The sequence below is a fragment of the Balaenoptera acutorostrata genome, chromosome 1, assembly GCF_949987535.1.
Source record: "Balaenoptera acutorostrata chromosome 1, mBalAcu1.1, whole genome shotgun sequence".
NCBI lineage: Eukaryota > Metazoa > Chordata > Mammalia > Artiodactyla > Balaenopteridae > Balaenoptera > Balaenoptera acutorostrata.
Window position 1 is genome coordinate 197,821,613 of NC_080064.1, and position 25,397 is coordinate 197,847,009.

The 25,397-nt window shown below is 56.7% G+C and overlaps 1 protein-coding gene across 1 annotated transcript in view; it reads left to right on the plus strand.

Annotated features, from left to right (window-relative positions):
• LGR6 (leucine rich repeat containing G protein-coupled receptor 6) overlaps positions 1–25,397 on the plus strand; it is a 97,008-nt gene that overhangs the window by 45,321 nt on the left and 26,290 nt on the right. Inside the window, exons 5-6 of the mRNA XM_057540344.1 lie at positions 13,013–13,228; positions 17,920–17,991. Of these exons, the coding sequence (XP_057396327.1) occupies positions 13,013–13,228; positions 17,920–17,991 (288 nt within the window). The remainder of the gene's footprint in view (positions 1–13,012; positions 13,229–17,919; positions 17,992–25,397) is intronic.

Below are 25,397 nucleotides of genomic sequence, written 5' to 3' on the forward strand. Positions count from 1 at the left end.
AGATTTATAGCTACGTTTTCCTCTAAGAGTTTTATAGTTTTGGGTCTTTGATCTGTTTTGAGTCCATTTTTGTATAAGGTGTGAGATAGAGGTCCAATTTAATTCTTTTGTATGCAGATGGAGAGTTCAACAAACCATTTCATCACCCCAAAGGCTGTTTTTTGAAAAGAATGTTCTTTCACCCATTGAATTGTCTTAGCATCCTTGTTTGTAATCAATTTTCCATAAATGTATGAATGTATTTCTGGATTCTCAGTTCTATTCAGTTGACCTATACATCTATCCTTATAGACCATCCAGTCTTTTTTTTTTTTTAATTAATTTATTTATTTATTTGGTTGCACCGGGTCTTAGTTGCGGCAGTCGTGCTCCTTGGTTCTGGCATGCATGTGAGGTCTAGTTCCCTGACCAGGGATTGAACCCAGGCCCCTGGAGCTCGGAGTCTTAACCACTGCGCCACCAGGGAAGTCCCTACACCGTCCAATGTTGATGACTGCAGTTTTGTAGTAAGTTTTGAAATCAGGAAGTGTGAGTCATCCAACTTTGTTTTTCTGTTTCATGATTGTTTTGACTATTCTGTCTCCCTTGCATTTCCATATGGATTTTTAGGATTTGCTTGGCAATTTCTGCAAAAAAAAAAAGGGGGGGCACTGGGAGTTTTGATAACGGTTGTGTTGAATCTATAGATCAGTTTGGGGAGTGTTGCTATTTTAACAGCCCATGAATATGTCTTTCCATTTATTTAGATATTCTTTAATTTCTTTCAACAATGTTTTATGGTTTTCAAAGTATAGACTTTGTACTTTTTGTTAAATTTATTCCTATTTGCGTTGATGTTATTATAAATTGAATTGTTTTCTTTTTTTTATTGAAATATAGTTGATTTACAATGTAATAGTTTCTTGTGTACAGCAAATGATTGTTATACATATATATGCATATATATATATTCTTTTTCATAATAGGTTATTACAAGGTATTGAATATAGTTTCCTGTGCTATACAGTAGGTCCTTATTGTTTATCTATTTTATATATAGTAGTGTGTATATGTTAATCCCAAACACCTAATTTATTCCCTCCCCTTTCCCCTTTGGAAACCATAAGTTAGTTTTCTCTGTCTGTGAGTCTGTTTCTGTTTTGTAAATAAGTTCATTTGTATCATATTTTAGATTCCACATATAAGTGATATCATATGATATTTGTCTGTGACTTACTTCACTTAGTATGATAATCTCTAGGTCCATCCATGTTGCTGCAAATGGCATTGTTTCATTCTTTTTTATGGCTGAGTAGTATTCCATTGTGTATATATACCACATGTTCTTTATCCATTCATCTGTTGATGGACATCTAGGTTGCTTTCATGTCCTGGCTATTGTGAATAGTGCTGCTGTGAACATAGGGGTGCATGTAGCTTTTCGAATTAGGGTTTTGTCCAGGTATATGCCCAGTAGTGGGATTGCTGGATCATATGGTAGTTCTATTTTTAGTTTTTTGAGGAACCTCCATACTGTTCTCCACAGTGGCTGCACCAGTTTACATTCCCACCAACAGTGTAGGAGAGCTCCCTTTTCTCCACACCCTCTCCAGCATTTATTGTTTGTAGACATTTTAATGATGGCCATTCTGACCAGTGTGAGGGGATACGTCATTGTAGTTTTGATTTGCATTTCTCTAATACAGGGGTCCCCGACCCCCAGGGCCACGGACCAGTACCGGTCTGCGGCCTGTTAGGAACTGGACCGCGCAGCAGGAGGTGAGCGGTGGGCGAGTGAATGAAACTTCATCTGCCGCTCCCCATCACTCCCCATCGCTCATATTACCACCTGGACCATCCCCCATCCGTGGAAAAATTGTCTTCCATGAAACTGGTCCCTGGTGCCAAAAATGTTGGGAGCCGCTGCTCTAATAATTAGCGATGTTGAGCATCTTTTCACGTCCTGTTGGCCATCTGTATGTATGTCTTCTTTGGAGAAATGTCTGCCCAGTTTTTGATTGGGTTGTTTGTTTTTTTGTTATGGAGTTGTATGAGCTCTTTGTATATTTTGGAATTTAAGCCCTTGTCGACTGCATCGTTTGCAAATGTTTTCTCCCAGTCTGTAAATTGCCCTTTTGTTTTGTTTTTGGTTTCCTTCACTGTGCAAAAGCTTGTGCGTTTGATTAGGTCCCGTTTGTTTATTTTTGCTTTTATTTCAATTATCTTGGGAGATTGGCCTAAGAAAACATTGGTCTGGTGTACGTCAGAGAATGTTTTGCCTGTGTTCTCTTCTAGGAGTGTTATGGTGTCATGTCTTATATTTAAGTCTTTAAGCCATTTTGAGTTTATTTTTGTGTATGGTGTGAGGGAGAGTTCTAACTTCACTGATTTACATGTGGCTGTCCAGCTTTCCCAACACCACTTGCTAAAGATGAATTGTTTTCTCAATTTCACCTTTGGATTGGTCATTGCAAGTGTGTAGAAGTACAGCTGATTTTTGTGTATTGATCTTGAATCCTGCAATCTTGCTGTACTTATTTATAAGCTCAGATAGTTGTTTAATTAGGTATTTTAATATTTGGGGTTTTGTTTTGTTTTTTTCTTTTTTGGTATTTTAATGTTTGATAAGGAAAGTTCCAGTCCATCTTTCTGTTATATTTTGCTCATCTATTTGTTTTATAACATGGCCTTTAGTTTTATTTTATGAGGCTACACCTAGCTCTGGCCCAAAAAATCCCATTCAGTACATTTTCTGATCCCTTACATATTTGAGAATATATTTTTGTGGACTTCACATATAAATGTCAAAATAACTGGATATAAGATTCATGGATCATTATGTCTTTTTCTCAGAATCCTGTCGATGTAGCTCAAGTTTTCCCGTGGCATGTGGTTTGCCAGAAAATTCGGAGGTTGCCCTCATCATTTTTTCCTTAGAGAAGAGCATGTGTCTTCCTTATGAATGCTTGTGGAAGTTTTTCCCTTTATCTTTACAATTTAAAGTTTAGCCAGCATGTGTCTGGGTATGAATCACTTCTCCTTCAGTTTGCCTGGAACACAATAAACATTTATAAAATACATTTTTTTCAGCTTCAAAGAATTTTTAAAAATTATAGCTGTGTTGTGCTTCTGCTTCGTGCGTTGTGGGTTAATCTTCTGAATACCTGCAGTGCTCAAGCTCAGATTGAATTCTCTCTCCCGCCCGTCTGATCTCTGCTTTCATGACTTTGGTCTCCTTGTTCTGACCTGTGTTGTGACGTCAGGGGCAGCGTCCCATCCTGTTCTCACAGCCGATTGACTCTCTGCGGTGCTGGTTCCGCTCGCTCTCACCTGGGACGCATGTCCCAGTTTTGCTCTTTCAACTTTCCCTTCCTGCAACTTCCCTGCCCACCCAGCCCCACTCGCATTTCAGTTTGTCTTTGAAGTTTACCTTTCTTTTCCCCGTTTTGTGCTGTTGTTCCTCTGTCTCCGCCTTTTCTCTCCTATGCGTGTCTGCTCCTGTTCCACCGACGTCATCGTTTCCTGTACCTTATTGAGGGTGTTTTTATTCTCATTCTAGTAATAAATTATTTATAGAGATTTGATCTTTTCCTGGGTTTCAGGATGCTATTATCATGTTCATGTTCTACAGAATTTAAAAACATTGTTGCTTTAATCAAAAAATTTTATTTAAAAAAATGTGGTTACACACAAACTATCAATACTGTGGTACAAATGAACTTATTTACAAAACAGAAATAGAGTCACAGATGTAGAAAACAAACTTATGGTTACCAGGGGGTAATGGGGGGGATAAACTGGGAGACTGGGATTGACATATACACACTACTATATATAAAATAGGTAACTAATAAGGACCTGCTGTACAGCACAGGGAACTCTACTCAATACTCTGTAATGACCTATATGGGAAAAGAATCTAAAAAGGAGTGGATGTATGTATACCTATAACTGATGCACTTTGCTGTACACCTGAAACTAACACAACATTGTAAACCAACTATACGCCAATAAAAATTTAAAACAAAAACCAAAAAAATCGTGGTTAAATCTATATAACATAAAATATTCCATCTTAATCATAGTCAAGTGTGCAGTAGAGTGGCATTAAGTGCATCACATCACCGTGTCACCGTGCCCACCATCTAGCCCCAGACCTCCCTCCATCCTGCAAAACTGAAACTCTGCACCTGTTAAGCACTCACTCCCCAGCCCCCCACCCAGCCCCTGGCCCCCACCCTTCCTCTTTCTGTCTCTGTGAATTTATTACTCTAGGGACCTCATGTAAGTGGAATCACACAGTATTTGTCCTTTTGTGTCTGGCTTATTTCACTCAGCATCATGTCCTCAGGGTTCGTCCACGTGGTAGCAGGTGTCAGAATTTCCTTCCTTCTAAGGGCTGAATAATAGTCCACTGTGTGTACGTACACATTTTGTTTACCCATCATCTGGTGATGGACGGTTGGATTGCTGCTTCCACCTCTTGGCTGCTGTCATCGTGCTGTGACAGTGGGTTTACGAATGTCCCTTTGAGTCCTGCTTCCCCTGATCTTTAAGGAGACAGCATCTCATCCAGACGTGGTGTTTGTCAGCAGGAGGCAACGTGGATTCCCCACGGTCTGGCTCTCCATCATCCGGGGCTGTTTCAGTCAGCTTCTCAGATACACGGATGGGAAGCAGGTCGGTGTGTGTGATCCCCAGGCCGATTTTCAGCACCTAAGCAGGGGCTCGTAGCTCTGGTGTCCCGCGTGGAAGCTTCCACTTCACCCAGCGGTGGTTCTCCGATTCCCTGGGCCAAGGACTGCAGGGTGTGAAGGTTTGCTCCCGGCTGAACATTAGACGCACCAGAGGGAACGTTAAATGGTGCTGTGCTTAGGCTCCACCCTGACCCGACGACTCAGGGGCTCTGGGTCCGGCCCAAGCACCAGAGGTTTAACGGCTCCTCAAGCAATGCCACAGTGGAGCCACGGCCAGAACCGCTTTGCCTCCAGATGCCTGACTCGGGCTGTCCTCCTGCGCGATGGCCCTGGCCTCCCAGGGTGCAGGCGCCCCCGCCCCCCGCCCCTCCCTCCTGCCGTGTGGTTTTTGGGAATCGGGGTCTCTGAGTGGACACGGAAGTGGGGATTGGGGTGCGGGGGTGGGCTGGAGCCCTGGCTGCCTGGAAACGCGTCGCTCACACAGTCGGGAGGCGGCTGTGCAGTTTTCTGGAACGCGATTCCGAAGAAACGGGGAAGGGGGGACGTGCCTTCCGCCTTCCGTCTAAGGCTGGGGGCTCCTCTGTTTCACAGAGCAAAACAGAGGAAGACCACTCATTCCTGGCTGTTTTCCTCAGTTCCACTGACCTCAGGGCCGGCAGGGATGTCAGGTTCTGGTTAAGTGTTGTTTCTGGTCAAGGTCTAAGGTTTCATCTTTTTCTGTCTCCATAGGTGTTGTAGTGGGAAGGTGGTCGCATTTTCCTCTGCTTTAACTGGGAACTACTGGAGTATCTGACCTGTCTCCTGGGCCAGGGGAGAGGCCTATGGCTAGTCTCCCGTGTCGAGGGCTTCAGCGCGGGCGGAGGTGCGGGGTGCTCACGGGTCAATCCGTGAGGCCCGAGCAGGTGACGGGCATCGGGGGCCCCCTAGGGGGAGGAGGGAGAGCCTAGGGCAAGGAAGGGCACCGACCTTTACAGAGGTGCAGAGATGAATACACCATGAACTCGGGACAGGAAGTGGGGAGAGAGGCATATTTCCCATGTGAAGTGGAGAATGGGGGGCCCTTCTGAGAAACGAGGCTGATGAGAGAGTCATTCTGGGGACGGGCTCTTGAAGCCCAAGCTAAGGAGTTCGGAGTTGGCCAGAAGCCGTAGGTGACTCTGTGCAGGAGGAAGACAAGCCCAGAACACGGGGGTGGTTCTCTAGTCTGTGTGAGTGGATGGATGGATGGACAGACAGACAGATGGGCAGACAGACAGAGGGGTCGGTGGAGGGACGGGAGGTAGGGGCTGGGGGGAAAGGACTGACCCCACGCAGCCGTGGCCTCCTGGCTCCCACACTGGTCCACGGGGAGCCAGGGGCCCTCGGGAGGAGGGACGACCGGACCCTGGGTTAGGGACGCAGAACCGGCGTCTTCTTCCCATCCCCCACGGCACCCTTTTCCATGGCTCCTGTTACTACAGAGTCTGGTGGGATGGCCTTAAGACACTGGGGTGTTGCTCGTGTTCCCTGAACCTCGCTCATCTCTGCCCCTCCCTGGAGGGGTCGTCTGCCTCTTCCCCCACCAGCCATAGCGCTCCTTGCCGAGGGCAGGCGCCCTGGCCCCAGGCAGCCACAGGACAGGCTAACGCCTCTCAGACGGCCCAGGAAGGCCCACCGAAGCCAGCCTGATGTCTGGAATCCAGCGGCGGGAGGCGGGGGCGTGGATGGGTGCCTTGTGTAGTCCCCACCCCGGATTCCGGGACGGTCACCCACAGAGCTGGCCTTCTGCCCAGATCTGTAGGTCTGTGTCTTCAGGGGAAGCTGGGAAAGGCTGCACACGGGGGCTCCTCCCTGCCTCCCCCATGGAGGGCAGGTAATTATTTTTATATATTGCTGGCGATTAAACACGCGGAATAGCCTGGAGGAAGGCTCAGGTGTCACCTTTGATGTGCACAAAGGAAGCTCTCTCCGCTCCTGGGGTTCTCGCCCATCCGTCACTCTCCTGGCGGGTGGAGGGGAAGGGTGGCTCAGGCATCAGCAGAGCTCAGAGGACTGGTTGGAATTGGCTTTGTCTTAATATCCTCCCTTTGATCTGCTGAGAGGCTGACAGCGAGAGGGGAAGGATCTCATTAGGTGACATAAATCAGAGCTAAAGAAACCACCGTCCTCCGACAGACGCAGACTTTCCTGTGTGGGGAGAGGCGGTGAGCGGTGTTGCCCTAACCCTCCCCTCCGCTGCAGGGGGGACACAGAGATTAATTAAGGCTCCGTCTCCTGTACCCCCACCCCCGCCCCTGCAGCAAAGCTTGACTTTAAGCTTCTGGGGGCCTAGACGTCAGCGTCTGCTCTGCCCCCTGACGCTGTCCGTCACCGTAGGCCGCTTCCTCCCGCTGGGGTGCTCGGGGTTCCAACCCCCAAGAGTTTTCATTTCTGGACTCAGCGTCGTGCACACCCTGGGAGGCCAGGCAGTGGGACCCCAGCTCTTCACGAGACTTTGGCCAAGACGCGGGGCAGGAGCGGCCGTCCGCCTTGGGGTCTCTGGGAGGCTAAACCGGGCCCTGTCTGGGGGGCAGAGAAGGGTGAGTGCCGTACGCTCCCCAGTGGACCAGGGCAGGAGGGAAGGGAAACTGGCTCCATGCCAACCGCCTTCTTTGGCTCTGCCCTCTGTTTACTCTGTGACCTTGACCATCCTTGACCCATTTCCTCCTTGGTTGCGGGGGTCCCTTTCAGCTCTCACCCTGTGACTGGTCTCTTCTCGGTAGGCAGTCCTATGAACAGTGCTGGAAGCACTCAGAACTCCATCAAAACAAACAAAAGCCACACAGATTGAATGCCCACTTGGCAAGTTGCAGGGAGAGGACACAGCCCATGGCCCCAGGGGTCTTCCCGTCTGATCAGAGAAAAGCGTGGTAATGGTCGAAGGTCCAGAGCTGGCCTTGGCCTTCCTCCCACCTATACTTGGCGTCCTTCCCATCCTGCCCAAAGCTCCCTGCATTCCACGTCTGTGTCCCAGTCCCACAAGTTTCTCTCAGAAAGCTATAATCTCCATTAAAATTAAAAGGCTACCTAATAATGTCTGCCAGATTTCTAAAAACACTATCGGCAACTTCCATTCTTTAAAAAAAGAATAGTGTCCAAGTGGTAAAATTTTAATCGTCCTGAAAGGCTTGTGGGCCACGGGGGTGGGGTTGGCTGCCTGAAGCCTCTACAGAACACTAGGCACGTGTGTCACTTAAAATGAAATAAACGTAGAGGCTCCGTTCCTCAGCCTCACCAGCCTCCCTTCGGGTGGTCTAGAGCCGCAGGGGCCCCGGGGGCAACGGCATCCGACGTGCTGTCTCGGAGGGGACCAGAGGCGCCCGCCCCCTCGCCCGTCAGAAAACTCCTCCCCTGGGAACCAGCTCAAATGTCACCTCCTCTGGGAGGCCTTACTGGATTTCCCACAGGCAGAGGGCGGGTCCCAGCTGCAGAGTGTTTTCCACAGGCTCACTTGACGAAGTACCGGCCGTGGGTTTGGAGGCACAGACTTCGGAGTCAGACGCACGGTTTCACCTCCGAGCCCGCTTTCCTGCAGGCAAGGCGAGAAGTACGAGCTTCCAGCTCCACAGGGCTGGGGTGGAGATTCAATATGCAAGTGTACGTGAAATACTAGCGCGCCTGGTGACGACTAGCTCTCAGGAAACGCTGGCTAAGGCTTTTGTGTTGCTTCATTAAATAATAAAGTAAATAGTCTAAGAGCTTCTCCAGACAAGAGTTGTGTGCAGCTCACATTGGAGCCCAGAGACGAGCCCAGGGCTGGCTTAGCAGTCGGCGCTGATGAGCGCTTAGCGGGTTCCGTCCACTCCACTGGATGGAATGTCTCAGTCCATCGGGATTGAAGTTCATCCACTCCGATGGCATCGAGGAGTAAGGGACTGATACTTACCGGCTGAACTGAGACTCCTGTGATGAGGGGCATCTGGGGAGCCTGGTGGTTGGGGGGCTACGGTAGTGGCTTTGGGAGAGCCCTGGGAGAGCACAGAGGCCTTCTGGGGGTGGGGCAGCGTGCAGGCTGCGGTCTCCCAGGGAGCGGGGAGAGTGTCCGTGTGTAGAGATACCTGGGCGACAGCTGGTCGTGTCTGCTTGGTGCCCAGGTGGACGAGCCCTTCCGCCAAGCCTGCCGCCCGGGAGCCCCATGCCCTCCCGCTGAGGCTGGAGGCTGGAGGCCGGCACTGGCGGCGGTGTTGACGTGGGAGACGGGGGCCCACGGCCTGCGGGAGGCCCAGGCACGTCCTTGCGGCTCAGCAGGTGCCCGTCTGCCCGAGCCCTCCCCTTCCCGACGGCCCCCCTGGTGTCAATGGCTGCCTCGTGCACAGGGTCACCGGGTCCAAAGTGGCTGCTTTCTTTCTATTTTCACCTTCTTTCACCTTTCTTTTTCATCCTCTCTGCTGGGCCCGCTGGGCCTCAGGGGTCTCAGTCCCTCTCCGCTCCTAAGGGCTCTGTCCTACAGCCGCTGGTCCTCCACGTGGCGCGGCTCAGAGTTGGAGCGACCCTGCAGCCCCTGGAGCAGAATAGACCAGGGGACCCTCCCTGGGGACTGCGCTCAGGGAGCAGGTACCACGCCTGATCCCTTTTGAATGGATACCTGGTGGCAACAAGTGGATCGGCTGATGGTCCACTCGGAGCCCCGAATCTGCCCCTCTGTCTTGAGTTTGACTAAGATCTGGTAGGATGTAGGAAGGATTAGAGAAAGAAATTCCAGAGAGGGTCTGTTCGGTCGATCTAGTGCTCTGCGGGCTGTAAGCGTCCTTGGTCTCCAGATAGGAATGTGCCTCCTGCAGCTCAGAGACGTGCAGTCCTTATAGGGACCCAGGCTGGTGGAAAGAAGCCCTAAGCTTGAGTCCAGCCCTGCCGCTTTGGGCATTTCTCTCTCCTTCTCTGGGCTCCTGGCCCTTCTGGTGAGCTGAGTGGGGCGGGCGGCTCCTTCAAGCTCCCAGGGAACAGGATCTGCGTCTACACCCCTGCTCTTCCGGGTCTCTGTCACTGTTGGTGAGCAAGCTCCCACCTCCATCTCTCCTGCTCCCAGCTGGGGTCTCTCCTCCCTCCCCTTCTGTCTGTGGGACCAGGCCACCGCCTGTGGGGCTTGGAGAGAAGGGGCCCAGCCCTCCCTCCTGGCCTCCTGGGGAGCGCGGGGAGTGGTTTGGCTCTGGCGAGGCTCAGCGGCTTCCCCAGAGCCCAGGCAGGCTCGGACCGGCCTGTGAGGTGCCCGCTGGCCTGCCTGGTATAGCCAGCAGCCTCCCAGGGAGCGGAGCCCAGCCCCCGTGGGAGAAGGATGGGGAGCTCGGGCTGTTGGCTTCACTCCAGGGCTCCGTGGCATAACTGCCCTCTTCCTCCCCGCCGGAGAGCTGGACTAGCTCCTTGGCTCCCCTCCCCAGAGCAGGGGCCCCCCGGCCACCCTGGAGCACGGGACCTGGGAGCCGGAACCCAGACTGAGGGGTGGGAGCTGCTTGGAGGACACCCAGCCTGCCAGGGGCTGGGCCGGGGCAGCAGGAGGGTCCCCAGGGGCTGGAGGTTCCTGGGGGCAGGGGGCCGTCCGACACAGGAGAGGGGCAGGGGGAGTGGAAGCCGGTGCTGCCCCGTTGCCTCTCTGCCCCCTCCCCACTCCTCTCTGGGCGCCTTGGGGACCCACCTCAAAGGGGGGTTTGTCCTCACAGCCGAAACCACAGGAGGTCCTGCGGTCGCCAGGTGCCGAGCTCCTCCCTGGGCTCCCCCGCCCCTCTGCACGGCCTCCTTGTTAGACAGGCAGCTGGGGGCAGCCTCTGAGCTGTGCGTCTTGTGTGCACTTCGCCTCCAAGTAGTCTCCGATGGGCGGGTCGTCAACGTATACAGCTGAGGAGGCCGACCCAACAGGTTAAATGAGGGATTTGTGACTCGATCTGCCTGCTGGCCAAATCCATGCTCACAGGACCCCCCAGGGTGAGAGCTGCCACATAAAGTGCAGATACTGCACGGGACCTACTTATTCTAAAAAGTTATTCCTGTTTATCGGAAATTCAAATTTAACTGGGCATTGTCCCAGATATTGCATGGGACCTACTTATACAAAAACCGATTTGTTATTTATCCGAAATTCAAATTTAAGTGGGCAACATGGATTACTGTGTGGGAAATCCAGCCCTGCTGCCCTGGGTCCATGGCCCACACTGAGGCCACCCTCTGCCAGGCCTGCTCAGACGCAGGCGCAGGCCTGACCGACCTCGCCCACGACTGTCCCAGCTCCTCCACTTGCCAGTTTGCTGGATTCCCCCTTGGGCACGCCCCTGTCCCCAAGCATCGGGGCAGGGTGGGAGGTGCAGACACTTCCTCCGCTCCCAGCACCCCCCCACCCCCTCGCCTACCGCTCCTGAAGCCTGTGAGCTGTGGACGGAGGCAGGGTGTTCTCTGTGGTCCAGCCCAGCCCTTCCCTGCGAATGGGAGGGCCGACCAGGGAGAGGTGGCCCTTCTCAGCCCTCCTGCCCCGGGCTGCACCCAACGCAGCAGGAGGACTAATCGGGGCCATGGTGACCTGTGAAAGCGGGTACAGGCATGTGTGAGGACACACGTGTGTGCTCACACGTACGCGCACAGAGGCAGCTCTCAGATGCCGAGCTCACCGAGTGAAGGCTGTCCCCCTGCCCGGCCCCAGCCCTGGCTCGCGTCCGGCTACCCGCCTCTGTCCTCTGTCCTTCAGCGGGACGCTTCCCCGGGCGCTCAGGTCCTCACCCTCCTCACGCCCCCAGGACCCGTGTCACGGGGGGTGAGGCACGTGGATTTGGGCTCAGACACCTGGGCGGAACCCCAGCTCTCTAGCGACCTTGGTCTCTCTGTGAAACGCGTGCTCAGAGCCCCTCGTGGCATTGCTGCCAGGACGCCGATCACACGCCTGGTACCGACCTGGCCTAGGACAAGGGCTCGTAAGTGGGAGCAGTGACACTGCGGGGTCATGGTTGTCACTGGAGGGGGAGCACCCCTGCCTCGGGGACCCAGGCGCCCTGGAAAGGCAGCGGCCGAGAGCCAGGCTACAGCCCCACCGGACCCCCCGTGTCCCACCGGGGGGGGGCTTATGGATTTGACCGCCTAAGGGAGTATGAAATCCGTGCCCGCTTCGCATCCACACTGGCCCTGTGTCCCCCTGCCTGAGGCCCTCATTCATGATGCCCCAGGTCACCAGCACAGTCAGACCATCGAGGGTCTGACGACAGTGACCGAGTGACAGGCACTCACGGAAGGGCCTGTGGCCGTCAGGTCAGGTCTGACGTGGGTGGAGGTCTTTCCTAGTTGCAGCTTTCGGGGCCTGTCCTGGTCGGCTTGCTCTCCCATCCAAGGCTCCAGTGTCTGCCTGTTCACTCACAGCTCCCCTGCTGGTGAGCCTAGGGGTTTCTCCCGGGGGTGGGAGGGACACGGGTGAAATGGCTCAGGCAACAGACAGGAGCACTGCCGGCTGTCGACACGTGGGCTCGCGCCGCTGGGATGGAAGAGAGGCACCTCCGCCACCGCCCAGTCTTCCTTAGGGTCAGCGTGACGGGGCCTTCGGGCCTGTGTGGTTGAGGGCCGGCGTTTCCATGACATAGGTGCCACATCTGCCCGTGCGCAGGACCAGGCCTCAGTGCAAAGCCCCTCGAGACAGCAAAGTCCAGGGGCAGATCCACGGCCACAGGCCAGCTTGTCTCGTCCCTGTGGGACCAGCTGCATGGGGTGATGGGGTTTCAGCCCGAGCCCTGGACCAGGAGGCACGTTGGTCAAGGACATCGTGGCTTGGGCACAGCTGTGAAAAGCTGGCACGGGCTGCCTCCTGGGAGTGCCTAGACCTCACACCAGAAGTCCTCTGCCACCGTGGGCCCTCTGGCTGTGGACAGACCGGACCGCCCACCACCCGTCTGCCTGTTCTGACATCCAGGAGCCTCGCGTAGGCCACCAGCCAAGCAGGGAGCCCCGTCCCACCCCTGGGCCCTTGAGCCGGGGAGCAGGGTCTCCAGGGCCGAGCGGTTGGGAGCGGCCGGTGGTTTTGAGGAGGCGTTTCCTTTGGCCGCGTCCGGGGGGGGCTGTCCCCCGTGTCCGTGGTGGGACGTCTCTGTTATCCGGCCTCAGAGTGGACGGGGCTGGGGGGACAGCGTCCGCAGAGCAGGGGAGCCGCGGCGCAGATGGGGGGCTTGACCGTGGCGGGGGGCAGTGTTGTCCGCAGCCGGGCTGTGGGTGCAGCCTCGGGTCACCGACGGGAATGCAGGGCGTAAAGGGCCCAAAGCAGCGGCTTGGAGCCGAGGCGAGCCCCGGGGCCCCTTACTCCCAGGCCCCGCGGAGGCCGCCCTGGTACAGCACTGACCCTCCCCTCTCTCCACCAGGCGCCTCGATGCCAACCTCATCTCCCTGGTCCCGGACAGGAGCTTCGAGGGGCTGTCCTCCCTCCGCCACCTGTGGCTGGACGACAACGCGCTCTCCGAGATCCCCGTCAGGGCCCTCGGCAACCTCCGCGCCCTGCAGGCCGTGACCCTGGCCCTGAACCGCATAGGCCACATTCCCGACCACGCCTTCCGGAACCTGTCCAGCCTCGTGGTGCTGTGAGTGCTGCCCCTCCCCCACCCGGACGGCTTCCTCCTGGCTGTGTCCCTGAGGTTTCCGAACCTTGTAACGTGAGGATGACCATCTCCTGTTGACCCCGTGGGGCTGTTGTGAGGCCAGGCGACATAAGAAGTGCTCTGAGGGGCTGGAAGAGAGGAATTAAGCTGCGATTCCCTCTGCTATTATATGCAAATATTGCAACTATACTGCACTAATGGGAATGCATGCCAAGAATCTCCTGAATGATTTCCACCATATTTGACAATCGGGCAATGGGTGGATACAGTCTTGTGCTTTGGCACAGGGGTGGGATAAACTCACCTCATCCCCAGGCCTGGAGAAGGAGAGAGAAGCCAGCGCTGTAATTAGACAGCAGAGCCCCGTCCGGTAATTCCCTGGGAGATAGCATCCCTGGCAGGAACTGGAGCCCAGGGTTAACTCTGTCCTCACCACCCCCCGCCTCCCCGCCCTGGAACTTTGGAGTGCAGAGTTCACGGGGTAATTGCCAAGGGCTTGGAGGTCACGTGTAATTGCTTTGGGTTACATCCTAATTGCTGTGGGGACGTAAGGCCTCCCCTGCTCTTGGAAATCTGGTATGATTTTCCAAACCAGGGAGTGGATGAGGCTTGGTTCCGTTTGAGAGATGAAGAAGCAGGCATGAGTTTGTCTGATTCTCTGTCCTGGGAGACTGGAGAAGCGGGACCAACATCCTCCCGAACCACATCCTCTGTCAGCACGGCCACACCGTCCTCCTCCTGGGCGCCAGTGGCGGGTACTGACAGCGGCTAAGCAGACTGGGGCGGCTGATTCCAGCTTCGGTGATGCCCTGTGACATCGTGATGTTCCCTGGGGATAAACGGCGTCAGGTCTCTGAGAGACAAGACTACTGGGAAAATGCGGGCCTCACTGTGGGCCCCGACAAGTGAGCAGCGGAGGGTGTACGGAGCCCCGTGGCGGCCCTGCGGAGTCCAGGGGTGGAGAGCCGGCCGCTGCCTCAGAGGCTGGCGGGCCAGTCCCAGTAGCAGGATGCTGGTGGGAAGGACGGCAGCGCTGTCGCTTAACTCAGGCCGAGGGGACTGGACGCTGAGTCAGGCTCGTCTCAGGGGCTCAGGGCGGCCGAAGCAGCTGGAGGAGGGAACGGGGTGGGGGGGGGGGTGGAGATCCTGCTGGGCTGGGGGCCGTCCTGGGCCGGAAAGTGGGCTTAGAGTAGACAGGTGAGGAGCAGGGGCTCCAAGCAGGTGTCAGCAAAGACACGGGGGCGTCGGGGTGTTGGCTGAGGCGAGCACGCCAGTCTGGCCAGAGAGAAGGCCGGGCAGGTGAGTCTGGGGACTCAGAGTCAGAGCAGGAGTCTGGCTGTGGCCTTCACGGGGCAGGGGAGGCTGGAGGCGAGAAGGGGGTTGGGAGTCTGGTTTGAAGGATGGGCGGGAACAGGGGAGACTGGATCTAGGAGGCAAAGTCCAGCTTAGGGAGGAGACAGAGGCATGGCCCTGAGGGACGTTGTGAAGGAAGAATCCATCCGACTTGAGGTTTTCACAGGGTGGGAGGCCAAGGTCGGGGGCACGAGTGGGGGAGTTCGGCTACTGCGGATCCAGGAGGGGCCGGGGGGCCACCGGGCACAGGAGGGGAGGGGCCCAGGGGCCCACGATGCTGAGAGAGGAGAAGGCCCAGAAGCATCGCCCCTGCCCTTCAACTCCTCCGGCCCTGGGAGGGGGGAGAGAGGCTGCCGTGGCCGGTGACCTTGCAGGGCAGAGTGGGCTGGAGAAAGCCGTCCAGGACCGAGGGCTGAGCTGCAGGAAAGCGCAGAGGCAGAGGAAGAAGGTGGGCGGACGGGGGTCTGGCCAGAGGCGTGAGGCAGCCAGCCGGTGGAGAGGGGCTTCGTTTCAACCCGAACCCTGGGCCTTGGTCAGGCTGCTCTGCGCGGCCCTGAGGGGAGCAAGGGGCGCTGAACTGGACAGGGTGCTGCCCTGTGTGGGGTCTCATCTCTTCCTCTGGACCATCAGCCCCAACAGGCTGGCCTGCAGAAGGGGCTCGGGATGCCTGGGGTGACCGAGTCGTCGTCTGGACGCCTGGGCTGCAAGATGCTGTGGACCAGAGGCGCTGGCGCGGCTGGGGGACGGGGTGGGGACGGAGATGAGCTTCCGCGGGAGGTGCGGGAAAGTGGAGTTTGGTGACAGCGGAGGAAGCATGGAGGGGAGGGGCTCATTCCCAGAAGCCAGGGCTGTGTTCTCTCTATCAAATCCAAGCCCCTGCGGTGGGTCTGTCTGCCTCCTGGGCATGGAGCAGGTGGGGAAGGACCCCCTTCTCTCAAGACCCCCGGCCCTACCCACCACGTAGGATGGGGTCTGCCTGTTGCCTTTCCATCTGAACGTCTTGGAGCCCAGTCTGATTTCTTCCCCGTGTACGTGATTTCCTTTTCCTTCCTGAAGATGTCTTTTAATCCTTGAACTTTAATAGCTTCACTAGAATATGACACAGTGTGGAATTTTCTGCATCCAATTTTCCTGAAACAATGTATGCTTTTGACCTGCGGATTTCATTCTTTATTGTAGAGAGTTTTCTTTTGTGTTACATTTTGAATAAGTCTTTTGTCTCATTTTTGGATCCTGGCCCTCAGAGACATCAATAGCCCAGTGTTGACTCACATCGATTAGTTTCTAGCTGTTTTAGCCTTTCGCTCTCATGCAGCCCAGCTCACCAGTTTAGCTCAGGCTTTTTCTCTGACACCCATTCCACTGCCAGCAGTGTCTATACTGTTCCTTGTCTCAAACTTATTGACTAGCTTTTTATTATTATTATTATTTTATTTATTTATTTTTGGCTGCATTGGGTCTTTGTTGCTGGGCGCAGGCTTTTTCTAGTTGAGGCGAGCGGGGGCTACTCTTCATTGCGGTGTGCGGGCTTCTCATTGCGGTGGCTTCTCTTGTTGCAGAGCACAGGCTCTAGGCACGTGGGCTTCAGTAGTTGTGGCATGTGGGCTCAGTAGTTGTGGCGCACGGGCTCAGTAGTTTTGGCTCGTGGGCTCTAGGGCGCAGGCTCAGTAGTTGTGGCGCATGGGCTTCATTGCTCCACGGCATGTGGGATCTTCCTGGACCAGGGATCTGGGAACCAGTTGGGATCCGGTCGTTGAGCCCACCCATGGCCCCTGAATTGGCAGGTGGATTCTTAACCACTGAGCCACCAGGGAAGCCCCACTGACTGGTTTTTTTACTGATGTATTTTTGGTCCTCAATTCATTTCCTTAGTCTACAATGTCATTTTTTCCTTCACTTAAAAATGCGGTCTTTGAAATGTTTTACTAGGTTGTTTTGCAGCAGAAGGCAGCTGTGATAAATGTCTTGCTGCTCGTTCATCTGTTACGTTTTCTTCTAGGCTTGGGACTTCACCTGGCCTGGGCATCTCTCTTCTGCTCTTCCTGTTGTATGTTTGCACAATTGCCATGTGATTTCTCTTTCTGGCTTCTGCTGGGACAGCTGCATCACCTTGGCCCCCTCAGCTCTCCCCCAAGGCTGTAGTTTGTGGGCCAGAGCGGTGGGTAAATGAGGGTCCACCTGCCTGTGGGTACCCAAGTGCGCTGGTGCAGGTAGGGCTGGTCCCTCGGCAGGGTCAGATTGTGGTAAATGCAGGAGTTCGCTCCCTTCACACAGGAATTCCCTTGGGCTTCAAGTAGTTTCCTCAATGCATGAGGAGGAGCCCGGAGCCTTCATTTTACTTTCCCTTCCTCTCTTCCCTGGGAAGCCAGCAATGGGGAGGGAAAAGGACATCCACAGCCTCTTCTCTTCAGATTTGGGGACTGCAGGGAGAATTCTCAGGATCTTGTTTTCTCACCAGTTCAGATTCTGATGAGGAGCCCAGAACGTTTCCTTGGCCATAGTCTTTGCTGTTTATTTACGTTATGTCTCTGCCCTTGCTCTGCTGCTACTCGTAGTATTTGGGGTGGGGCAGGGGGCCTGTCTCTGCTATTTTTGCTCATCTCACTAGGAATTGGGAGAAGAACATTCTGTCACTTACTTTCAACTCGCTCTTGACCTTGGAAGTCCCCCAGACTGACCTCGGGCCTCTCTCCCCACGTGTGCTCCGGCCAAGCCCTCACCCCCTCCCCTGGCCACCTCTGTCCTCACATCGCCTCCACCTGGCGCGCCCTACCCTGGCGTGCCCGCGTCCCTGACCTTGTGGTCCTGCGCGCGGGGCCACTGCCTCCAAGAAGCCTTCCTTGGCGCCTCTGGCCTCACCCGTCTCCATCTCCAGGCTGGCCCACAGCTCACGCCGGCTGTAACAGAAAGCTCACCTGTAATGACACGCTGTCTGCAGTGGTTTGCTGCCGGCTCCCACAAGTGCGTCTGGCCACTGACCCAGGCGGCTGGGTCCTGTAGGAGAAGCCCCAGCTGGGGCCCCGATGTCGGGCCTCTCCCCTCGAGCCTGGTGGGAGCCTGGTGGGAGCCTGCTTCGCCTCGGCCTGGGGAATGCCTCTGGTTTTTTCCTGCGATAGGAAGTCTGAACGGCGTAGCCCCTGGCCACTCCAGCCTTGGAGACTGTGGCTTCCGAAGTCCATCTTGGCCCGTCAGCTTGTCCCTGGAGACACAGGCTGACCCGCTGGGGTCACTGTCCATGCCTCCTCCGCAAGCGCGTCTGCCTCCCCGCCCCAGCCCGATACTGCGCGCACCTGTCCTGACCCGGCTCTCCTCCCGCACAGGCATCTCCATAACAACCACATCCAGCACCTGGGGACCCACAGCTTCGAGGGGCTGCACAACCTGGAGACTCTGTGAGTGCTGGGAGTCCTGGCGTGGGGTGGCAGAGGGGAAGCGGCAGGACTGGGCTGCTGGGACGTGGCCTTTCTCTGGAGTGTTGCTCCCAGTGGGTTCCTTCCTCCTCCAGGGTGTGGGCTGTGCCCCCGGGAGTTCAGGGTGGCACTGCCCGCAGAGAGACCAAAACAATGAGATTTTAGACAGAAACGGACCTGCGAGGAGAATGAGGATATTGAGCCTGGAAGTGGAAGGCTTGGGTTGGGGCGGGGCTGGCTTGGCAGCAGTGACCCCCCCAGCCCCCCCGCCACCATGGGAGAGCGGCTGCTGGGAGGGAGGGTCTCCGGCTGCTCTAACTCGCGGAAAGCCTGGCAGGAGGCACCAGTTCAGCGCCCAAGCTGTGGACTCTGGAAAAGCCACATTATTTACCCATCATCGTCCTGGAATTCAGCTGCGGTCAGAAGGCACCCAAGCCCTCAGCACCTCCTCTGCGGTCCCGTGGCCCCCTCAGAGCGGGCTGGATGCACCCCCCTGAAGCCCACAGCCGGCCCACGGGAGGGGGCGGGGCTGCACCTTAGCCGCCGGCTGCAGGCCTGGGAGGGCACGGGGCGGAGCAGGAGCCCAGGCCAGCAAGGGTGAGCCCCCTGCTCACGGTGCTGGTCCTCTCGCCGCCCCCCAACACACGAAGTGTCATTCCTGAGGGGAGGGGTTTTCAAGCATCTGAAGCAGCAGAGGAGAAAATGTGGGAGACAAGCTGTGACCTGAGGAGGAGGCCTGGGCTGGGGCCTCTGCGCCGGGGGCCTGGGCTGTCTGCCTTTGTGGCCACAGAGGGAAGCGGACAGGAGGCGGGGACCAGAGCTCGGGGCTGTCCTGGGCTCTCTGGATGGGGCGCAGCTCTTCCAGCCTCTCCACCTTCAACCTGTTGCCCGGCGGGCCGGGGTGCCCCAGCCTGGGGTCAGGAAAGCTGGGCATCTCCTTGCCACTGCGCGTGGCTTGGGCTGCGTGCCCCCCCAACCCCCCTGCCAGCTGTCACGGGCGGCCGGACAGTTAAACGGGACAGTCTAGGCCGCTCGGTCACATGCTGGGAAATGGACGTCTGGGGAGCTGGCGGGGCCCCCCGGAGTTACCCTCCGTGGGGAGAGAGCAGACCTGGGGAGTTAACTGAGAAAACACACCGAAGCCCCCAGCCAGTGCCCAGTCTCTGTGCCACATGTGACCTGTGCAAGCCTGCCGTGTGCTGGGTGCCTGGGGCCCCGGATGTAGGGGTGGCCAGCACCCCCTCGAGGCCTGGGCCGCAGCGCCCTTCCTGGGGGATACCGAGTGCCGGGGCAGGTTTGGAGCTGCCTGGCGCCCAGAGAGCAGCAGGGAGGCCAATGCGGCTGCCGCGGGTCCGGGTGGGGCTGTTAGCTCTGCCGGGAAGTCAGCTGGGGAGGGGGCACATGCTGGGTGTGGGTTGGCACCTCTAAAAAGCCGAGAGCGCTGTTTTTTCACGGTTGGGGCGCGCTGCTTGATTCTTTCTCTGCAAGCCCTGGGTGGCAGCGCAGGGCGTTGGGCTCGGCTGGCACTGGCTGAGCTTCAGAGCCGGTGCCGCTGGCGCCCATTCCTTTCATCCGCGGCAGTGCTTGGCTCAGTGCACAAAGCCCAGGGCCTGCGTCCACTTTACAGACGGGAAGGCCAAGGCTGAGAGACCTGCACCGCGGGGGCAAAGCCTGCAGCCCGGCCTCAGCCACCCGGGGGCAGTAACACCCAGTCTCCCAGCCATGGGACCCAATCTGCAGTTCCCCACCCTCGGTGGCGCTGGATTAAAGGGGAGCCCTGTGCAGAGCTCTGACGGAGGTAGCACCCCATGGGGACCGGCCGCGCCCCACCCCCTCCTCCTCCGGGGCCTTGATCTCAGCGCCCTCCCGCCCCACCCCTGAGGGCTGAGTTCTTCCTCCAACTTTTGATCTCCCAGTAAAAAGGGGGAGAGTGCATTCTTATCCTCCATCGCCCAGAGCTCGCTGGGGGGGGCCGGAGGGGGGGCAGCCAGATTAGAGGGGGGAGTGGCTGGGAGAATGAAAGGGGGAAGGAGAGGTAGTCAAACCTTGAATTGTTGCATAATTGGCCTGCTCTACAGCCCCGCGGTTACCCTGGAGCTTTTGTGTGCGTGTCTCTCTGGAAGGGCAAGTCTCCCTGGGGCGGCATCTCTGCACTTAGACCCTTCTCATCAAACCCTCCTGCCTGAGCTGTGGTTTGGCTCCGTCCGTGGCCTGACCCTTCCACCTGGGAAGGGGGGGCCAGGTGCAGGCGCGCGCGCGCACACACACACACACACACACACACACACACACAGTCACGCGGGGCCCCAGCATAGCATGGGGACACCCATGGCCACGCGGCTTCTGTTGTGACCTCTGCTCTGAAGGCTAGGCTGCCTGGGTCCCACCCCCGGTTCTACACGTGCCAGCTGGGTCAGCCAGAGCAGGAGGCTTCACCGCCTCATCTGCACGAGGAGTAACTGAGGTAAACATGCACCCTGAGTCGCTCTTTTACTCCCGAACAGCCTGCACACCCAGGTGATCAGGGCAGGGGCGGGGCCGGGGCTGGGGCTGCCGTCCCGCCCTCCCGCTGAGCAGAACAAAGCACGCAGGCTCCCGGCGGTGGGTGGGTGCAGGCCTCCTGCGCGCTCAGGAAGTCTGATCACGCTGGGAGGGGCTTGTGGGAACGCGGCTGCCGTTCCCCCCACGCGGCCCTCACCAGTCCAGACCCTGCAGGAAAGCCCAGCTGGAGGCAGACAGGACAGACCCTATCCTGTACCCACACCTCCTTTCTGCTCCCGCAATGTGGATGCCCGGGCCCTGCGGGAAATTCAGAATCAGAGGTGGGCCAGCGCCCTGCCTGCCAAGTGCTGTTGCCTCCACTTTCCAGATCAGACCAAATCCAGAGATTTGGGGTGAGATGCCCAAGTTTCTACAGTTTGTAAGTGATGGTGGAACCCGCCTCTGGCCTCCTGATACGTCGCTCCATTTAGTGCCAGCTCCTGTGAACTCAGACCAGTTACGGAACTTCCCAGTACCTGCGCTGAGAAATAAGAGAAAGCGTGACCCAGAGCGACCCTGGGAAGTTTCTCCGGGGAGGTCTCAGGGATCCAAACCAGGCGTGCTGGGCCCTGAGGTCAGTGTTTGGAAATCACGCTTGGCGACCACAGGCTGCTATTCAGAACTGTCACGGATGGTCCTGGAAGACCCAGCTGCAGTTACGAATAAAATTGTGCAAAAAGAAAAGAAAAGGCCCAACAAACATAATTACAACCTGAGCACCACCCCGCACCAGCCCCCCAGATCTGGGGATTTGGTGTTTGCGACTCAGCTAGAACAGAGGGGCTGGGCTAGGAGGGGTCTGGGGACAACAGCGCCTTACCTCCCTCGGGCCTGGGTGATGGCTTCTGGGCCGCCTTATAACCTCATTAAACGCATCAGACTGACTGAACCCCCGGGCTGGCTGGACCTCCCCCCTTCAGAGGGGAGCCTGGGGCCCCGGCAGGAACAGAAACCTCCGGGCTATAGCTCCCTCTCTAGATCAGGACCAGCATCCAGCAGAGGTCTGGGAGGACTGCAGGGCAGGACGGAGATTAGAAGATTCTGCCTTATGATCCAAAACTGCACATTCCGTGTAAAACCTCCTCTGGTGCAGACGCCCCAGGGATCTGCTTCTGCGGAACATTTTTACTTCACCAGCAACCAAGGCTGCAATGTGTCCCTCTGTCTCCGCCTCACTGAAACCACCCAGGCCAACAGATTCTGCTCTAAACCGGCTTTGACTGGGTCCTGAAAGCATCCCGCCACCTCCCAGTCCTGGGCCCGACGGTCAGCTTTAGGCCAGGGATGGACAACCAGGCGGCTTTCCACAGAGGTCCTTCCAGGGACTGGGCTTGAGTTGGTGGACCTGGATTCAGACCCTGGCTCTGCCACAGGCGTGTGACACGTGCAAGTCACCTGAGCTCTCAGGAGCCTCAGTGTCCACACGTGGAAAATGGGGGAGATATTTTACAATTCGTGTAGTGAAATTCACAGCCCTGGAACCCTGTGTGTGCTTAATTTATGTTGGCTTCTCCAGCCTGTCGTCCCATTTAATGATAAACAGCAATGTGCCTTTCCTCCCCCTTAATTAATTAATGTTCTTTTCCTTCCTCCCTCTCTCCCTCACTCCCTTCTTTCCCACAGCGCTGTGTCAGAAGGCAGCAGGGAGAGTGTTGTCCGCGGGTGTCCTCTCACGGTGGCCCGAGCTGTGAGCACCTCCTCTGTAGGGTGGACGGGGATTCCCGGTCAGCCAGGGCACAGCCCCTGCATTAGTTTCCTGCGGCTGCCATCACAAATTAGCACAGACTTTGTGGCTTTTAAAAAAAAACCAAAAAACAGAAATGTACTCTCCCGTAACTCTGGAGGCCGGGAGGCCAGAGTCGAGGTGTGGGAGCGGTTGGTTCCTTCTGAGCGTCTGTGGTGGAACCTGCCCGGTGCCCCTCTTACCGTCTGGCGGCTGCCGAGGTCCCTGGTGTCCCTGGGCTGGTCAGTGCTCCCTCCGGTCTCCGCCTCTGCTTCACACGGCCTCTCCGAGCATCCTTTTCTTATAAGGACCTTGCCACTGGCTCCGCGGCCCACCCCAGTAAACCAACCATCTTGAGAAGATCCTCAACTTAATTATATCTGCAAAGACCCTTTTTCCAAACGAGGTCACGTTCATAGATTCCCGGGGTCAGGACTTGGACGTGTCTGTTTGGGGCTGCAGGTCAATCCGCTCCAGCTGCCCGCTGGCCGGCGCCCAGGGTTTCCTGCCTCTGGCCCGACGTCAGCCTGTCAGGCCCGCGGCCGCTTGAGGCCAACCTTGTAGGAGTTGAGGAACTCTTTCCTCGCCAGTTTTTAATCATCTTACATTTGTGGGTTTATTAACTGCAAATTAGTGGGGGTTTGTGGCTTACAGAAGAATTTATTATTCCATATAAAACTTTTTTTTCTGGCTTTTCCTGCAGAACCACTAATGACTTCTAACAGGCAGAAAACTGAGCTCCGGCTGGGTCTGCTCTGCGTCCTAGCCAGGACGGCTGTTATAGTCGTCCCCGCCAGGGCAGACCCTCCCGCCGCCTCGCGCTGGGCAGGCAAGGTCACCGCGCTTATCACTGCTCCCCGCTGGCTCTGAGCGTCCTGCTTCCCCAGCCCCCGGGCCAGCTGGTGTGCAATGCGGGTGGAGGGCCCGGAACCTCTGGGCAGCAGGTTCCCGGGTGGACGCCGTGGAGAGGAAACTAGGAAGTTGAGGTCTGCCCCCAGGGCCCGTAGGCAGGCGGCACCGGCAGGAATCGAGGATCACCACCCTCCTTCTTCTGTTTCTTTAGTTCACTGGTTCTGCGAATATTACTGGGTGTCCAGTATATTCCAGGCCCCCACTTTGGGCTCCGGGGGAACATTTATGAGCAAGAAAGACGTAGCCCTTATCACAGAGACTACGGGGCTCTAGGCCGGGAGTCCTGAGCGCCTCTTAACTTACCACTAATTCCAGCGTGTCTGCCCCCAGCACCCTAACTCCTGACCCCGGCGACCCCAAGGCTTGGCTCCTCTCCCTCTGCGTCCTCCGCGGGCCCCACCCTCTCCCGTTCTGTGGATCTGCCGATGCCGCCAACACAGAGGTCATCGCTCCTGGACTCCAGACTTAACGTCCGCAGGCCTTCCTGACATGCTCACTTGGATGCTGACCGACATGCCAGCAGAGCCCCCCACGGAACCCCCCCCACCCACCGGAAGTCTCCCCAGCTCTGCGGAGGCAGCTTTGCTGGACCTTGCGTGATGCAGCTGCTCTCCTGTCACGTCCCGCATCCGAGCTCCGTCTTCAGCTCACAGTGACGGTCTGAGCGCTTGACGCCCGCCCCCGTCCCCAGGCCGCCCGAGTCTGTCCCCTGGTTGTTGCCATGGTCTCATCCTTGTCACTCTGCAGTCTGTGTCCCACGCGACAGCCACAGGGACTTGAAACACAAATCCGATCCAGTTGCTCTTCTGTCCAAACTCTCAGTGTCTCCCCGTCCGACTCTGGCCTCGGGTGACAGGCCCCTGCTCCCACTGGCCTCACCCTTGCCTGGCTCGGCTCCACCACAGTGCGCCCTTGCAAACGCCGGTATGTCCCGCCTCCCAACCCCTGCCCTGGCTGCCTTCTGTGTCTGGAATGTTCCTTCCACAATGATCTGCCTCCTGCAAGACTTTGCTCAGATGTCACCTCTCTAGTGAGGTCCTCCTCCACCACCATTTTGCAACTTCTTCCCGGCATTCTCCTTTTCCTGTTTAGTTTTCTCCGCAATCTGATAGTCTTCGTTATTCGTTGATTGACGTCATCCGTGGTCTGTCCCCTGCTCTGTCCATTCTTGTACCTGCAGCGCCTGGCACGGCTCCGGGCACAGGGAGGGCGCTGGGCAGGTATTTGTTGAACAGATGAATGGGCTTGTGGCCCCTGGAAAATCCATCTCTCTGAGCTTCAGCTTCTCCCTCTGAGCTGTGGGAGCGATGGACCATCTCATCCACAAGGTTCTTCCCAGCTCTGGTCACCCGTACCCAGACCTCTCGCCGAACCAGACTTAAATATCCACAGCCCAGGAGGTAGCCCAGGTGCCCCAAGCTCTCTAACTTGGAGAAATGCCCACGGGGGTGGTCCCTCATCCCTGCCTGACACGAGGTCCTCTTCCCGCAAGCCCTGTGGTCTGGGCCTCGGGGCCCCGCCTTTAGGCCAGCTGCATTCTGCTGTGACCAGGAGCGCCTCAGAGCCTTCCGGTGTCCTGCATGGATGGGCCCAGCGTCCAGGTTGTCCAGGTGAGGTGGTGCTGCCCATGGGGACCCACCCACTTCTACAGGACCCGGTCCTGCTCTGAGTATCGTATCTTAGAGTGACAGGCTTTTCTGGGGAGGGTGGTGAGAATGTGAAATGTCTACAAACCTCGACCCCAAGAACTCGGGAGGACTGGAGGTGGAGCGTGACTTACGTTACACACAGGTGGTCGTCAGGCGGATGGGGTGGGGGCCAAGGGGGAAGCAAAGAGGATGTTCTAGCCCAGGATGAGGACAGCAACTTCATCCTCAGGGCAGCCTGACAGTGGCGGCCGGGCAAGGGGATCGAGGCAGAGGCGGAGCCTTGGCCACCGGGATCCCAGGGATGACCCCGGGCGGGTTGGACTTTCCCTCTCACTTCCCTCCCAGTCCGGGGTTCTCTGATCCCCGGCGCCTCCTGAGGGCAGGCAGCATGTAGTCTCAGTGTCAGAACCAACAGCTGCATTAAAATCAGCCACGCTACTGCATCAGGGACATTCTGGGGTTTCTTTCTGGCAAAGAAGAGGGTGTGGGTGGAGGGAAGGGGAAGGAGGGAATGCCCGTCTCTCCAAAGAAACTGAGGACAATTTTACTAATTGCTGCATTAG